At 37.6% G+C, this 16,846-nt stretch overlaps 1 protein-coding gene across 1 annotated transcript in view; it reads left to right on the top strand.

The window, feature by feature from the left end:
* Nucleotides 1-16,846, top strand: part of LOC130915955 (RNA polymerase II elongation factor ELL2) — a 102,611-nt gene that overhangs the window by 64,706 nt on the left and 21,059 nt on the right. Inside the window, exons 3-6 of the mRNA XM_057836239.1 lie at nucleotides 2,030-2,151; nucleotides 9,366-9,520; nucleotides 14,203-14,426; nucleotides 14,861-14,985. Coding sequence (XP_057692222.1) covers nucleotides 2,030-2,151; nucleotides 9,366-9,520; nucleotides 14,203-14,426; nucleotides 14,861-14,985 — 626 coding nt within the window. The remainder of the gene's footprint in view (nucleotides 1-2,029; nucleotides 2,152-9,365; nucleotides 9,521-14,202; nucleotides 14,427-14,860; nucleotides 14,986-16,846) is intronic.

Below are 16,846 nucleotides of genomic sequence, written 5' to 3'. Positions count from 1 at the left end.
AAAGGACATATTACCTGTTCGGTAATGGCTTTTCTCAGTTTTTTCAGTTTCCTTTTACTGGAAAGTAGGTTTTGGGGTCATTTTATGTAACATCCCTATCAGAGATATCCTGCGCCATGCCAGCTTTTCTGTTTTCATGCAAACATGACAGCGTGTGATAAACGAGCATATCAGACAAGTTAAAAAAAAGAAATAAAACAAAAACTGTCAGCCATTGTTTTGTTTTGCCTTTCAGACAGGCTCCTCCCATTAATGGCAAAAGGTCACTATCCTTGACCTGGGAGGTTTTATGGCGACGCTAGGATTACAGATGAGGTTGCGTGAAAAAGCAACAGCTAACGTCTCAGGACTAGTAAAATAAATTAGTCGAGTTAATCCAATGTTTTTCTGCACTCAAATGACTTTGAATGAGAGCAGGCTACATCTGGGATTGATCAGGCGCACTTATTTCAAAACAAACTGGCCATGCCAGCATATACTGAAGGCATTTTGGACCACACTGGAAAACTTTTACACGTAGAAACTACGGCTGTCAAACGATTTAATCGTGTTAATCACAGCTTAAAAATTAATTAATCGTAATTAATTGAAATTCAAACCCTCTCTAAAATATGCCATATTTTTCTGTAAATTATTGTTGGAATGGAAAGATAAGACACAAGACGTATATATACTTGCAATATACTGTAACTGTACTTGTTTATTATAACAATAAATCCACAAGATGGCATTAACATTATTAACATTCTTTCTGGTAAAGGGATCCACGGATAGAAAGACTTGTAGTTCTTAAACGATAAATGTTAGTACAAGTTATAGTCATTTTATATTAAAACCCGTCTTAATGTTTTCGTTTGAATAAAATTTGTAAAAAATTGTCCCTCGACTGACGCCGTAGTTCCCCTTTTACTGGTCCATCTATTGTACTTCACAGTCATTTGAGTGCTGGCTTCACAAGGTACGAGACCTCTGATAGTTTGTATATTGTGACTAAATATTGCCATCCAGTGTATTTGTTGAGCTAAACGAAATGTTTGAATAGAGTTTGACCAAAGTCTGAGTAAGTTTTATGTGTATTTTGCATAGCTATTTTGATTGGGAATGCCAGTTCTCTTTGCATTGTTGTTTAACTGTGTGAGAATAGGGCCTCATTAATACAGATTGAAGCGCTTTTTCTTTTCTTTTTTTGAGAGAGATAGGAATATTATTTTTGTTGTGCTTTCACTAAATGATACTTATGTTTGTTGTAGTGCTGTAAAGATTAATCGATCAACTCGAGTATTCTGATCAGATAAAAAGATTAGAATACATTTTGCTGCTTTGAGTATTTGTTTAATTAAAATGGCATTGTAATGGTTTGTTTTGAAAGTGTTTGCATTTAGTTTTATTGATTTGGGCGGATACACTGCCCCCTATTCTGCCTCATTCCACATTGCTGAATCCAGCTGCTCCCTGTTCAGACCAACAAGTTTTTGTTTGAGCTAATGTTTTTTTAAATGCATTTGTAAAGTAGTTTATAAGTATATTTTGCCATTTTTTTGTGGGAATATGTGTCTGAAACATTTGTTAAGAGCATTGTAAAAAATATAAATTAAAAAAATAAAAAAGTCAGCGTTTTATAGCATTTAAGCTAGCTGATTTTTGCTATGTAAGTTAGCCAACTGTTCTTTTGTTGTACATAGATCCTCATTTTTTTTTCATATCGTTTTAGCCTCAGCTCAGCTATTTTAATTTTTTATGTTCCTTATCTGAATACTCGATTAATTATTTGAACAAACTAGTTTATCGATTAATCGACTACTAAAATAATCCATGTTTGTTGTGAAGGAGTTGCCAAAGCTTATGCCAATAAACGGCGCGGTCCAATGAACGCCTGTGTCCACTCGCCTTTCTTTGCCTCTTAGCTCTCAATGTGCAAAAAAATCAAATATATATATATATATATATATCAAATATAAAAAATATCAAATGTTTCACTATAGCAGATCTTTTTTTTTTCTCATGATCCTCTTTTTTTTGTCTCGCATAGTATATTAAGATACCGACTTCGGAATCTCCCGATGGATTCAGAGTCTTCTCCTTCTATCTGTCCTGCGACAGCAAAGACAAACCTCAGTCCAGCTTCGACTGCATTCATCAGTTTGTTTCAGGGTAAGTTTCAAGTCTCATCATTTCATAGAATTACTTAAAGCCCCTGCTTGTCAGTAAACTATTTCTGGAGAAAATACAACATGATAAAGCACTCAATCTTTGATTATATGAAAATATTGCTTGCAACTAATGCTAGTAGCCAACACCACTGAATAAAAATTACTAATCTCTTTCCAATTGAAATCTTTAGAATGTTGATGTCACACATAATGGTTTGAACTTTTTACTTCCTTGCACATTCAAATTCACAGAATTGGTGTTTTCCATGAAATACATCCAAGAAGTTCAGGACATAGTGATTTACTGTGCCCTTCATCTTGATCGCAATGATAAGATGCAATTCTGATATTATATAAGTGCAGATAGAGGTGCCATTATAATTTCAATTAGTCCAATGGTAAAAGATACAAATGTAGATAGTGTGGGCTTAGTAACGCAAATGATTTGACTAAACTGGTTCTTTCCTTTAAATAAGTGAGAGACAGGTGTGTTGATACTGTGTTCTTAAAGGGACCCTTGATCTCAAAGACAAGTAATTCTTAAAAAATAAATGTTAGTGTGAGTTATAATTAGGGTTGTTCCGATCATGTTTTTTTGCTCCTGATCCGATCCCGATCGTTTTAGTTTGAGTATCTGCCGATCGCGATATTTCCCGATCCGATTGCTTTTTTTTGCTCCCGATTCAATTCCAATCATTCCCGATAATTTGTCCCGATCATATACATTTTGGCAATGCATTTAGAAAAAAATGAATAAAACACCGACGAATATATACATTCAACATACAGTACATAAGTACTGTATTTGTTAAGTACTGTATTTGTTTATTATGACAATAAATCCGCAAGATGGCATTTACATTATTGACATTCTTTCTGTGAGAGGGATCCACGGATAGAAAGACTTGTAATTCATAAAGGATAAATGTGACTTTGTATATTGTGACTAAATATTGCCATCTAGTGTATTTGTTGAGCTTTCAGTAAATGATACTGTAGCCATTTAACTGTTCTGCCCAAATGCATGATGGGAAGTGCAATCGTGACCGTGCGTAGTGGTACCAAATGATATAACTTCTCTGCGTCGGGAAATAACAAAGGGTGTTAAGAAAAAGTTCGACTACTACCTTACTTCCCCACATTGCGTCCCACGATATTTCTAATCGTTGGAAGAGGGATTGTAAAGCTAAAGCCAATTAAAAAAAGTCTCCAAAGGCTGACAAAATTCACTCTACTTATTTTACGCTGCCTTTTAGCTCTATATATAGGTATAACGGCGCCATTAAAGATTGAACGCGACCTTGCGTGAGTGGGTCGTGCAGCGCATGCGTTAATTGCGTTAAATATTTTAACTTGATAAATTTTTTACAAATGAATTACCGCCATTAACGGGATAAATTTGATAACCCTACTTTAAGCCTAAACTAAAGACTCTGGATAAGTGTAACACATTATGTCTGTAACGTTGAATACAATTAGAAAACGATTCAATTAAAAAATATATATACGTATATAGTTATACAGTCTGACCTCTACATACGATCGCTTCGACACACGAACTTTTCGACATCCGACGTAAAATTTGACTCGCCATTTGTTTCTACATCCGACGACATGCTTGAAATACGACGACAATGGCAGCACCGCAGACGAATGCACGGCGGATTTTCTTGTGCGACAAATCAACTCTGGTTTCAGAAAAGGTTGGTACAGGTGGTGAAACAAGGAAAAAGTTGACGCTTACCTTCTAAATGAAGATGCAAATGACAGAAAAATATGAGCGTAGGGTGGGCATCCGTGAAATGGCTCAACAATACATCTCCACGGTCCTCCTCCGATCATCGTTCGCCAGTCTTTATAAGTTAAGCTGACAATTCTTATTGTGGTAACATCTCCAGAGAAATCGCCAACTTCGCCACGTTTTTATCATTTATTTCACAACTTATTCAAAACAAAAACACCTTCTGTCTGCCGCAATTGACAGGCATTTTCCCAAACCTTTCTGCTCTTCTTGTCAATAGGAAATCTGTGGAGACTCACATCACACCATTTTACTTAGCGATTTTAGGCAGCAGTACACAATTTGAAACGTCCCAATTACGTCATCACTCAGAGCCCGCAAAACATGGCGCCAACTATCGGTCAAAATATTTACTAAATATTAGAAAATATTGCCATTGATTTCACATTTTATGTGTTTTCTAACAACATATTTTAGTACAAGAGGACAATTGTGGTTTATTAGAGCCTACATGTGTTTAAGATCGAGGATCCCTTTAAGTCTTCTGAAGTGCAGTAACATATTTTATATAGTATATAACATACATTATATAGTATTATATTACATAGTATATAGTATTAACATTCATTAACAAGTTTTAGGCAATACTTAAATGCCTGAGTAATATGAACTTGAAATAGTAAGTGGTGTGAACTTGAAAATGTATTGTGATGTGAACTTCGCCCTGGACTCACTGCCAATGCCTTCAAAAGAGTGTGTTGGCAAGACGACAAGTCAGCCAGGCTGTTTCGCTCAGTTGTCTATGAGTTGCACTGTCATTGAGATAACACTGGTTTGAATCTTGCTGAGATTCATTTATTGCATATTTCCTGTATTTAAACTAAAAATTAAAATTAATTTTGATTTCAGACTACTTCATTGAAGTCCATGTTACTTAAAATTTTGAGTTGAGTTTACTTGATACTTTTACTTAAAACTAGCGCTATGGCCCGGTGTTGCTCAGGTTTGTGTAAGGTGAATGCAATATAACCGAATCGCAGATAAAACATAGTGATCCCTCGTTCACCATTAATGGAAACCAGAACATGCTGCGCTAAATTAAAAACTGCAAAGTAGCACACAAAAAAAATGTGTGTGTTGAATGTATTTATTCAGATTTAGCATTGGAAAGATATACATACAGTGGGGCAAATAGGTATTTAGTCAACCACTAATTGTGCAAGTTCTCCCACTTGAAAATATTAGAGAGGCCTGTAATTGTCAACATGGGTAAACTTCAACCATGAGAGACAGAATGTGAAAAAAAAAACATAATCACATTGTTTAATTTTTAAAGACTTTATTTGCAAATAATGGTGGAAAATAAGTATTTGGTCTATACCAAAAGTTCATCTCAATACCTTGTTATGTACCTTTTTCTGTAACTCTTCGCAAGCTTTTCACACACTGTTGCTGGTATTTTGGCCCATTCATCCATGCAGATCTCCTCTAGAGCAGTGATGTTTTGCAGCTGTTGTTGGGCAACACGGACTTTCAACTCCCTCCCCACCCCGTGGCGTCAAAATGATAACAAGAACAGGGAGCAAAAATCCCAGAACCACATGGGGGGACCTAGTTAATGACCTACAGAGAGCTGGGACCACAGTAACAAAGGCAACTATCAGTAACACAATGCGCCGCCAGGGACTCAAATCCTGCACTGCGAGTCGTGTCCCCCTGCTGAAGAAAGTACACGTCCAGGCCCGTCTGCGGTTCGCTAGAGAGCATTTGGATGATCCAGAAGAGGACTGGGAGAATATGTTATGGTCAGATGAAACCAAAATTCAACTTTTTGGTAGAAACACAGGTTCTCTTGTTTGGAGGAAAAAGAATACTGAATTGCACCATACCCACTGTGAAGCATGAGGGTGGAAACATCATGCTTTGGGGCTGTTTTTTTGCAAAGGTACCAGGACGACTGATCTGTGTAAAGGAAAGAATGAATGGGCCCCTGTATCGTGAGATTTTGAGTGGAAATCTCCTTTCATCAGCAAGGGCATTGAAGATGACACGTGGCTGGGTCTTTCAGAATGACAATGATCCCAAACACACAGCTAGGGCAACAAAGGAGTGGCTCCATAAGAAGTATTTCAAGGTCCAGGAGTGGCCTAGCCAGTCTCCAGGTCTCAACCCCATAGAAAATCTGCGGAGGGAGTTGAAAGTCCGTGTTGCCCAACGACAGCCCCAAAACATCACTGCCTTAGAGGAGATCTGCATTGAGTAATGGGCCAAAATACCAGCAACAGTGTGTGAAAAGCTTGTGAAGAGTTACAGAAAATGTTTGGCCTTTGTTATTGCCAACAAAGTGTACATAACAAAGTATTGAGATGAACTTTTGGTATTGAGCAAATACTTATTTTCCACCACGAGTTGCAAATAAATTCTTTAAAAATCAAACAATGTGATTTTTCCCCACATTCTGTCTCTCATGGTTGAGGTTTACCCATGTTGACAATTACAGGCCTCTCTAATATTTGAACTTGCCCAATTAGTGGTTGACTAAATACTTATTTGCCCCACTGTATAAGAAATGTTTTTTTCACTTTTTTCCCCAAAGTATCATGAAAAAAATGTGTATATATGTTTTCATTAATATTTTTTTAAGCACTTCAAATGTAATAATTATGAGTTTTAAACATGTTACTGTCCCACCGAATTACTTTTAAACAAGAATAAAGTATTAGTAGAAAACTGCTTGGCTTTATTAAATGCTTCTCTGAGTGAGTCTACTCAAATCCGCTTGAAGGCGCTAACTTACACACAATGAGTTGCCACAGCAACTGTTTAACAAGTTAAACTATGACTGACGCATGCGGTGCTTCAGAAGTTTGCGAATTTGGCAATATCAAACACATTTTTCTGTCAATCATCGTTAACTTTAATAAACAACTCCAGTGCACGTGCACTGCCTGCCTGACGAACCAGGAGCAGGGAGAAGGAGGGAGGGTGTAGGAGACTGCACGATCGGCTTGGGACAGCTCATCTGTATTTTTTTTTTAACTGAAAAAAAATCTGCAATGGACTGAGGGCGCGAAGTAGCGAAGGATTACTGTAAACTCGTAATAGTAAAAGAACACAATAAAGAGGTTAATGCGCAATCACTTTTCCATCACTCCATCATAATATCAGGCCGAAATGACACCTTTTGTCATATTTCGGATTTTATTAAAATTATCTTTTCAATCAAGTGTCTTGTTGAGGAGTACTCAAAGCCATAATGTATCATTACAGCACATTTAATTTTGTACAGGAAGCAGTCAAGTTTGAAAGCCAATTGAGAGATTCGTCCTTTGCCCAAAAGATGGTGCTGTCGCCTCCACAATCAGGTCACATTTTCAATGCTAATTTTTGGAGTTTCGAACTGATTTTTCCGCACTAGATGGAGGCCTACAGGGATCAAACCCATCTAAGAACACTCCCAGAAACTAGGACAGTCAAACCATTAAAATTTTTAATCGAGTTAATCATAGCTTAAAAATTAATTAATCGAAAGTAATTGCTATTCAAACCGTCTCTAAAATATGCCATATTTTTCTGTAAATTATTGTTGGAATGGAAAGATAAGACACAAAATGGATATATACATTCAAATTACTATACATAAGTACTGTATTTGTTTATTATAACAATAAATCCACAAGATGGCATTAACATTATTAACATTCTTTCTGTTAAAGGGATAGAAAGACTTGTAGTTCTTAAAAGATAAATGTTAGCACAAGTTAAAGTAATTTTATATTAAAACCCCTCTTAATGTTTTCGTTTTAATAAAATTTGTAAAATTTTCAATCAAAAAATAAACTAGTAGTTCGCCATTGTTGACATCGCCGAGCGGTGACGTCACATCGGCTCCCTGCCGTTCTTTCACTATGTCTTTAACTACATAAGGTAGTGATTGAAATACACCACAAGGTGTCAATGGAGAGTTTTAAATTACTTAGAAATCAAACCAATGAGTGTGTTTTGTCCCTCAACTGACACAGTAGTTCCCTGTTTACTGGTCCATCATTGTACTTCACGGTCATTTGAGTGCTGGCTTCACAATGTACGAAACCTCTGATAGTTTGTATACTGTGACTAAATATTGCAATCCAGTGTATTTGTAAATGTTTGAATAGAGTTTGACTAAAGTCTGAGTACGTTTTATGTGTATTTTGAATAGCTATTTTGATTGGGAATGCCAGTTCTCTTTGCATTGTTGTTTAACTGTGATTGAATAGGGCCTCATTAATACAGATTGAAGCACTTTTCTTTTTGTGAACATAATTTTTTTTGAGAGAGAGATAGGGATATTATTTTTGTTGTGCTTTTACCAAATGCTACTTATGTTTGTTGTGAAGGAGTTGCCGAAGCTTATGCCAATAAACGGCGCGGTCCAATGAACGCCTTTCTCTGCCTCTTAGCTCTCAACGCGCAAAAAACGATGTCATTGTAATGTGTTTCAGACAATCATTCTGCGCATGCGTTAAATGTGTCAAATATTTTAACGTGATTAATTGATAAAAATTAATTACCGCCCGTTAACGCGATAAATTTGACAGGACTACCAGAAACATAAATTAAAATACGCCCAGCCGTTTCGGAGTCCATAAAACACGACCATACAGACGGCCAGCAGACAAACTCGCCTTAATGGATATTAAATTCAATTTACTCAATATACTGTAAATTACTTCAAATGTTGGTGATAACTTTGTGTTTTCCATCAAAACCTGAAAATTTGGGTGATATAAGGTGATCTAAAATTTCAATTTTTTTTCTTCAATTTTTTTTTTTACAGTGTAGCCTACAGTATATATACCAGTGGTTCTTAACCTTGCTAAAGGTATCGAACACCACGCGTTTCACAGGTGCATTCACCGAAAGCTTTGGAATTTCATAATAAAGCCATTTTATTACTAACCGAGCAAGCTAACATCTAAGTGAATTCCTGTTCAAATTTCTTACAGATTTCGAATTTACTCCAAATAATTTTGCCTATTGATTTTCACGTTGGAAAATGAAACTCATTTCCCTTCACACTGTTCCATTTTTTGTTTTCATTTCTACATTCTCATTTTATCGTCACATCCTTGCTTCACATACTATTTTCATGGCATTCAAATTGAAGCAAATGTTTTTTTAAATTATCCACACAGTTCACATTGTCTGTAGGTCTGTTACACTTCCTCATACCAAGTGCCAGACAACCTTCCACTGAGCAAACTGACTTCTCCCATTAGATGGAGGGCAAGCAGTTGAAAGAAATGAAATATAGTCTGTAAATTGAGGGCAAACCAGTCCAAAACCTGCTCTAAAATGCCACTTTGCTTAGATTTAGTCAGCGTACAAAATAGGGCTCTGCGTTTCTTAACCTTCACCGAACCCTTGAGGCTTACTCACCGAACCCCTGGGGTTCGATCGAACCACTGATATATGCATTTGTTCTATGACAGAGAGGGCAAGGACCAGCTGGAAGGCCAGGGCAGCATCCAGGACAAGATCACAGTTTGCGCCACAGATGACTCCTACCAGGCAACACGAGAACGCATGTCCCAAGTGGAGAAGGACATCTGGAGTCGCTCTGCTATCGAGATTAAACCAGGGCCAAGTAAGTAATGCTTTTTACACAATGCAGCTGATACTTTGGGAAAAATAGCACTGTGAATAAAGGGTAATATCAGTTGAATATTCCTAGAAAGCTTCCCAACTAATGCTTCTTAGTATTCCATCATCCCAATAAATACCACATGTCGCAGAAGCCTATCACATAGTTGATCAAAGTGTTGCTTTCAAGTCATTCTTTCCTCTTTGTCAGATTGTTGCTTGAATTTTGACCAGATTGCCCAGCCTGCCCACACAATTACATGCTTTAGCCGATCGGGTCTCGCACTGATCAGAATTTGGCTAAAAATGTAATTTCAGTAACCCAGATTTAATCCCCCTGATGAAATATCGGGAACTTCAAAGTATCTTCTTAGAAGGGAGAAGAGGCTGTAATTAACTGACGAGAATCGGGGAAATGAAACACTGATCATCCTTTTAGCTGTAACGCGTAATATATAATAAATGACTACATGCTGTGTGGAGCGTGCCTGTAGCACAATGTTGGGTAATTGCATTACAAGCAAGCTGTTGGAACCTCTTCCTGTGCATTAAATAAAACGCTTTTTTTGCAGGAGTGAGACATCTGAGCTGGCGCTTAAATGTCCTGATAAAGGCATCATTGTCTGTGTTTTATGCAGTGACACACCCAGCCGTTTACTGGTGACTCACTTATTTATAATGGGAATATTTGTTATTTGATAAAATGTCAAAAATAAGTAATGATTGCTTGCAAAAGTTGATATCTCAATAAGAGTACAATTACAGTGTTTAAAAAACATGCTACTAATAGCGATGCAATTGATTCTCATTTACTTCACTGGTTGCCACTGACGGCCCTAGAGGCCCGATCCATTTAGACTTGGAGAACCTGGCAGCGAATAATTACTGCCAACCTTCCTAGTCAAAGTGGATTGGACGTCTAGTCTAGTGTCGTCACTGGTACTCAAAGATGAGCTTTCACAGCCATTCTTTCTAGTTTAACTAAATAGGACATCCATCATTGTCAATGGAAGGTAATGAGTCAGGCAATCAGGGTACCCCCCCAGAAAAGTGGCGTAGTTGTGGAGAAGCCCATCAAAATGCAATTTCTGGTGAAATTGTGATGGTAGCTTTGCTGTGATGGTTGGTATATTTGGTCACTTTCTGTTGATTTTGAGGCATCTCGGATTCCTGTAGATATCGAGTAACTTCCTATTTATTTTGGGGCAGTTCGGGTTCACTTCCTGTTCATATTGGGTCACTTCCTGTTGATATGAGGGGATATCATGGTCACCTCCTGTTGATTTGGGGGCATTTCAGGGTCACTTCCTGATGATAACAACTCCCTGTTAATTTCAGGTGAATGGAAGTTTTTGTGCCATTGAACTGAATGGCAAATAGGGCCGTTGGAAATTAATGGGAAATTTTAGCCATTAGAAATGAATGGGTATGTTTATGGCTAATTTTGGCCGAACCGTATGTTTTTGGCAAAAATACGTAGATCTTTTGTGCCCTTTACTTCCTGAATGGTTTTATGTATAAATGGTGTGATTTGGACAAATATTGTAGGACAAGTAGCATTTTGAAATTTCACTTTTTTCTTCCTTTTAAAAAAAAAACAAAAAAAACAACAACAAAAAACATGTTTTTTTAAACGGCCATTTTTGGGGTGTCAACGAAAAAGAGCCCGCGTTGCACTAGAATTCCCGTCATTTTGGTGTCGGTGGGTCAAATGTTTTTTGCCGGGGGCGCGTGCCGAGGAAACGCCGTTGGAAAAAAAAATATTAGGCCCCTTTCACAAACTCCGAAACACCGGGAATATCGCGGGATTTAACCATGCAGCAGTTGTATGTGAAAACAATTTCCCAGGTTGACTGACACAGCGATTACGCGGACATTTCACTGGTCGTAGTATAATGTCCGGGATTTTCCTGGTAAGGAGTATACGTTAAAGCCCCGAGTCACAGCACAATAGCTGATTACGTTAATATCATGGAGGGGCCGCCGATCGTCACTTCCTCTCTCTTCGCAGTAAGATGACAAGCAGTAAACAAACATCGCAATTATCAACATAGCAAGCTGGAAATAGCTAAATTAAACTGAAAACATAACGAAATTAAATTGGTACGGGATTGTAGAGCTGAGGAAGAGAGTCCATCGTCCATCTTTGGAAATGTGTGGTTTATTTTGATACCAATGTTACGGTCCGCTACTGCGGAAACAAGGTTGTACTTCAAAGCATAAAACAACAGAGGGAAGCGTTCAAGGGTTTATTGAATACAAACAAAAATTCACGCGATCGCGGAAAAGGGGGAATAACACAATGGGTCTGTGAATGTAGAGCCGAGGAAGATACTACATCGTTCATCTTTGGAAATGTGTGGGTTATTTTCTATAGAGCTGTCCCGACTAGTCGACATAGTCGACGTCATCGATGACGTAAATCCGTCGACGAGCACAACATCCCGTCGACGGTTAATGAAGGGTTAATGCGCGGAAAGTTCAGAATGTCGGATGCTCTGTATGCAAGCGGGGAAAGCGGCACAAAGCCAAAAAAGTGCACCAGAGTGTCCAAAACATTGACTTATTTCAAAGAAATAAAGGAGGGTACACTCTTGTGTCCTGTCTCTTCACTGCCAAGCTTGGCTGCACGTCGGCCGTGAATAAACACCTCAAGCGCCGTCACCGTTTGTAAAAAAAAAAAAAAATTTTTCCATTTTTTTGTACACCAGAGGGTGCTGTCGCTTTACTAAATAATAATGTTTCATCGACAATGGGCCTATAAGTGCTATTAGTATTGCCAACTGAAAGGTTTATTTCATGTTATGGTTTATTTTATGGTATAGAAAATTATATAACGTTAAAAGGTCATATATACAGTATATACAGTGATTGCACTCAAGGAAGAGATTGTCAATGATAAGGTAATAAATTAAGGTAAAGGCAATTCATATAGGCAATTCATTGATATATAAATAAGGTTTAAAAGGAAAAAGGTGAAAAGTTTTCATTAATTTCTAATTGTGTTGTTTTATTTGTGTGCACCGTAGCTCTTACAGTGTGATTACATCAAGGATGGAATAAAAGTTGTAAACCATCAGTTTGAGACCATCTTTTCATCTTTTCGGGATGCTACACTAGTTAATTCTATCAGCATTTGAAGTCATTGTTTATTTGTGATTTATTATTGTTATTTACGTGTTTATTTGTACTTTAGTAAATAATTTAAGTGTTCCAATATGTTTTTTGTGAATTGATAAGCGTCAACAAAAATTTCATTGCTAAATTAGTAAACAAAAACAAAAAATATTTTTTTAAATTATTAGATTAGTCGACTAATCGTAAAAATAGTCGGCTGACTAATCGGGAGAAAATTAGTCGTTTGGGACAGCCCTAATTTTGTTGCACGGGAATTTCCCTTGATATGTGTGAAAAGGGCTCTAAAGATGGTAGCTTGCAAAAGCTACCATCATTAAAAAAATAAAAATGTTGATGAGCCCACCAGGCTTATAAAGCACTAGGGTAAATCCTTTAATAAGATGAAAAATACCCATGACTTTAAATGTTGTTGGCCATTGCCATCTTTTTATTTAATTTTTTTCTTTTCATTAAATTTTATATAACTTGTCCAAATATAGATAAAAATGGGAAATAATAATTATAATTGAGACCTGGTAAGTATGTTTTAGATTTAAGGTCATGTTTATATGGTGGATTACATGACCCAAAATGTGGGTCTCAGTAGGGTTAGGTTTTTGTTTTTTGTTTTTTTAATTGCCAAAAATACAGTAGTCACTTGCTCTAATGTTTAGTGCCACCATTGAGCTATATATGCATCTAGGCAAACTCTAATAGAAAGGAGCTAACAGCTGCTGGCTTGTTGTTGAGTGTAGTTTTCAAATATCTTGGCACTTGATATTTTTCACATGTAACCCCCACTGAACCATAAAATGCCTTTCCAGTTATCTGAGAGTGAAAAATGTCTTAAATCTCCTCTAAAGCTGCATTATTATATCCATATTAAAACAGGCACTAGTTTGAAATTTAGCAGTGGGTTGTTTTAGTAACGAGAAATGGAACCTAAAAAGGTTTTGTACAATCTCTTACTTACTAAATATTAAAAAGGCGTCAGCCTGGTTTAAAACTTTCCAATTGAAGACCATTTCCTTGTAACCTAGTAATTAGTCAACACTGACCAAAAAACATTTTTTACACTCTCGACAACCCTTGACCAAGCAGTCCCTTAGATTGTACAGTTCACTCTACGACCTATAGCAACCTCCAAAGTATGGCTTAAAGGTGTAATGAGATTATGGACTGTAGATATCTATAAGCAGTGCAAGCCCAGGTCCAGCTGAATTAGTGGCGCAAGAGGAAGAAAGGGCCTCTGTTTGCTTGCTTTAACTTTCCATGCGCTCTATTTACCCAGCACTGGACTTCTGCTACTCTGACGCTGTTGAAGCAAGACTAAGTTTTACTGCATGTGTTTAAGCGGATTTTTCAGATTGGAAAGAACGTGCAACATATAATGCACCAGTACCAGTTGCATAAAGCTATTTAGCTAAAAAGATAAAATGAAAACTGTCAGTCAAGGACTGTTTCTGGATCTGTGGGCAGATCAGTTATTATTGTACTCCATCTTTTTGCATCGCCGTCAACAAATGATCTATTGAGACTTGACTGTGCGTGCTTTTGTTTTGGTCTCAGGTAAGTGCGTGAAGGTCCAGAGGAAACAGGGTCTGGTTTCAGGCTCGGATAGCAGCAACAAGCGGAGCCTGGTTCCCAGCCCTGTGGCACAACGGCCCTTGAGGGACCGCATCATCCATCTCCTGGCCTTAAAACATTACAAGAAACCCGAGCTGCTGCTGTGGTTGGAGAGAGAACGAGCCAGTCCTAAGGACAAGGCTGACCTGACCTCAGTGCTGGATGAGGTGAGGGAAACGTAACATTCAACTCATCAAGATAGGAGAAGCAAGTGTATAAGTGTTAGTATTTTCAAAAACTATTGTCAGCTGTGTATGATCTCAGAAAACGTGTCTATTTCTAGCGTTGTCCCGTGTTTACAATGTTGTGCTACGCTATAATCATCGCTGGAAAAACAGTGTCTCATTATCTCTGTGGTTAAATTAGCATTTCTTGAGGAAAGATTGTGTTTTGACATATGAGGTGGGGTGTCTTTAACTGCGTTCTAAGTGTTTCCAGGAATGAAATTGTGGGTAGATTTGTATCCGCAGGGGTTGTTTGGCATCAAAACAACGCAGTCAGGCATGGCTGCTGTTGCTTTCTAGACATTCTCAGAACTGTCTTTTTTTCTTTTTGGGGTTGTTTTTGTTTTATTAATGCAAGGAACGTTTGTTTTTCTCAGGTTGGCAAGCTGAACCTTAAAGACAATAGCTATTCTCTGAAGGATGAGCTTTATAGACATGTCCAGAGAGACTGGCCTGGATATCTGGAGGAGGAAAAGCAACTCATCCACAGGCTTCTGATCAGGTGGGCTTTGGGAGTGGAAGATTTTAAGGACTGTATTTCTTTTGGCACTGAGAAATTTGTTATAAAGTAGTAATTCACCTTTATAGGGCAAGTGACTATTCTTGGTTGTTTAAAAAAATAATATATTCAGTGGGGCAAATAAGTATTTAGTCAACCACTAATTGTGCAAATTCTCCCACTTGAAAATATTAGAGAGGCCTGTAATTATCAATATGGGTAAACCTCAACCATGAGAGAAAGAATGCGGAAAAAAAAAAAAAAAAACAGCAATCACAGAATTTATTTGCAAATCATGGTGGAAAATAAGTATTTGGTCAATACTAAAAGTTCATCTCAATACTTTGTTATGTACCCTTTGTTGGCAATAACGGAGCCCAAACCTTTTCTGTAACTCTTCACAAGCTTTCCACACACCGTTGCTGGTATTTTGACCCATTCCTCCATGCAGATCTCCTCTAGAGCAGTGATGTTTTGGGGCTGTCGTTGGGCAACACGGACTTTGGGGGTGTAATAGTAAAAGGTGTAAAAGGTGTGTAATAAACAACTAGCACATTTATATTTTGCATTTTGTTTTCTTACTGTACCGAAAAGGAACCGAACCGTGACCTCAAAACCGAGGTCCGTACCGAACCGAGATTTTTGTGTACCGTTACACCCCTAATTTTACATGACCCTTTGAAAAAAGGATAGAGTAAAATAATAGTCAATTCAGTCCTCCAAAACAAATGGGATAATTATCATAGTCAAGGTTGTGAGATTACGTCAGTGAAAAATAAATAAATACAAAAGTTGGAACTCCTGCCACCGCTCTATTTGAGTTTAGCGTGTTAATGCAGTTGAAAACACGGAAGGATGGATGTATTTTGGCAGTCACAGCATTGATACAAAAAGGCCACTGAATTACCGCAGAAGGGTGCTGTGATCTTGCGGAAAGGGGGAACATCTAAATGACTTCGTCTCTACACTGATGAATCTCTTAATAGACACATCAAAGTGAAGGAAAATATCCCTTGTACTTGCTTGCCAAATGGTATTAGCATGGAAGGCTGAGAGGCCAGTGAGGCTGAGCTTTACAGGGTATACTTTTTTCCCCTTCATGTGCCTGCCAGTAAACATGAGAGCCATGTGCTTCCAAAACATTTGGGATAACGACACACACTTCTCAACAATCCCTGCAAAGAACAGGGGAAAAAAACTGTACGATTGAAATAATTGAATTGTACTCCAAGCATGATGATGCAAATACTCTAGGCTCCTTGCGATTGTGGCACACTGCGTTCTAAATCAGGCTTTGTCATGTTCAGATATTTTTTGGAACATCACTCAAAACAGGATGATGATTAAGTGACTTGTTGCCGGGGGCGTTTTTATGCGGAAGGAACTGTAGGAAGCAGATTAAAGGAGCCAATGGTTCGGTCCTGCAGGGGTTCTAACATCTGCTGCTATTGTTAAACTCAATGGACTATGTTCAGTCTGTGCGGTCACATTTTGCCAATCTTATTGCCTGAGACGGATAACAAAACATGCCACAGAAATGGCATTCTGACAGTCTTGCGGGTGCACATACGTTTCGGTCATTCGTTTTGTTGACCTTAATTTTCTTCTAATTTTGGAAAAAGAAAAAAGCCTAATTCAGTTTTTTTGTTTGTTTGTTTTTATGTGTGTCAAACAAAAAAGGGGCAATTAATAATCGAACTATGCTTAATTTTTGTTTTCCCTTTTTTTCGGAATTACAAGAAAAAAACAAATGTTCGAGAGTAGGGATGACCCCAGTCCAATCATGTGACTGGAAATCGGGCCAATCAGGGCATTTTTCAAAGGATCGGAATTCGGTGAAAATGGATTTAATTTTTTTTTTTTT

Source organism: Corythoichthys intestinalis, chromosome 5 (assembly GCF_030265065.1).
Source record: "Corythoichthys intestinalis isolate RoL2023-P3 chromosome 5, ASM3026506v1, whole genome shotgun sequence".
In the NCBI taxonomy this organism is placed as follows: Eukaryota; Metazoa; Chordata; class Actinopteri; order Syngnathiformes; family Syngnathidae; genus Corythoichthys; species Corythoichthys intestinalis.
This window is presented reverse-complemented; position numbering and strand designations above follow the sequence as displayed.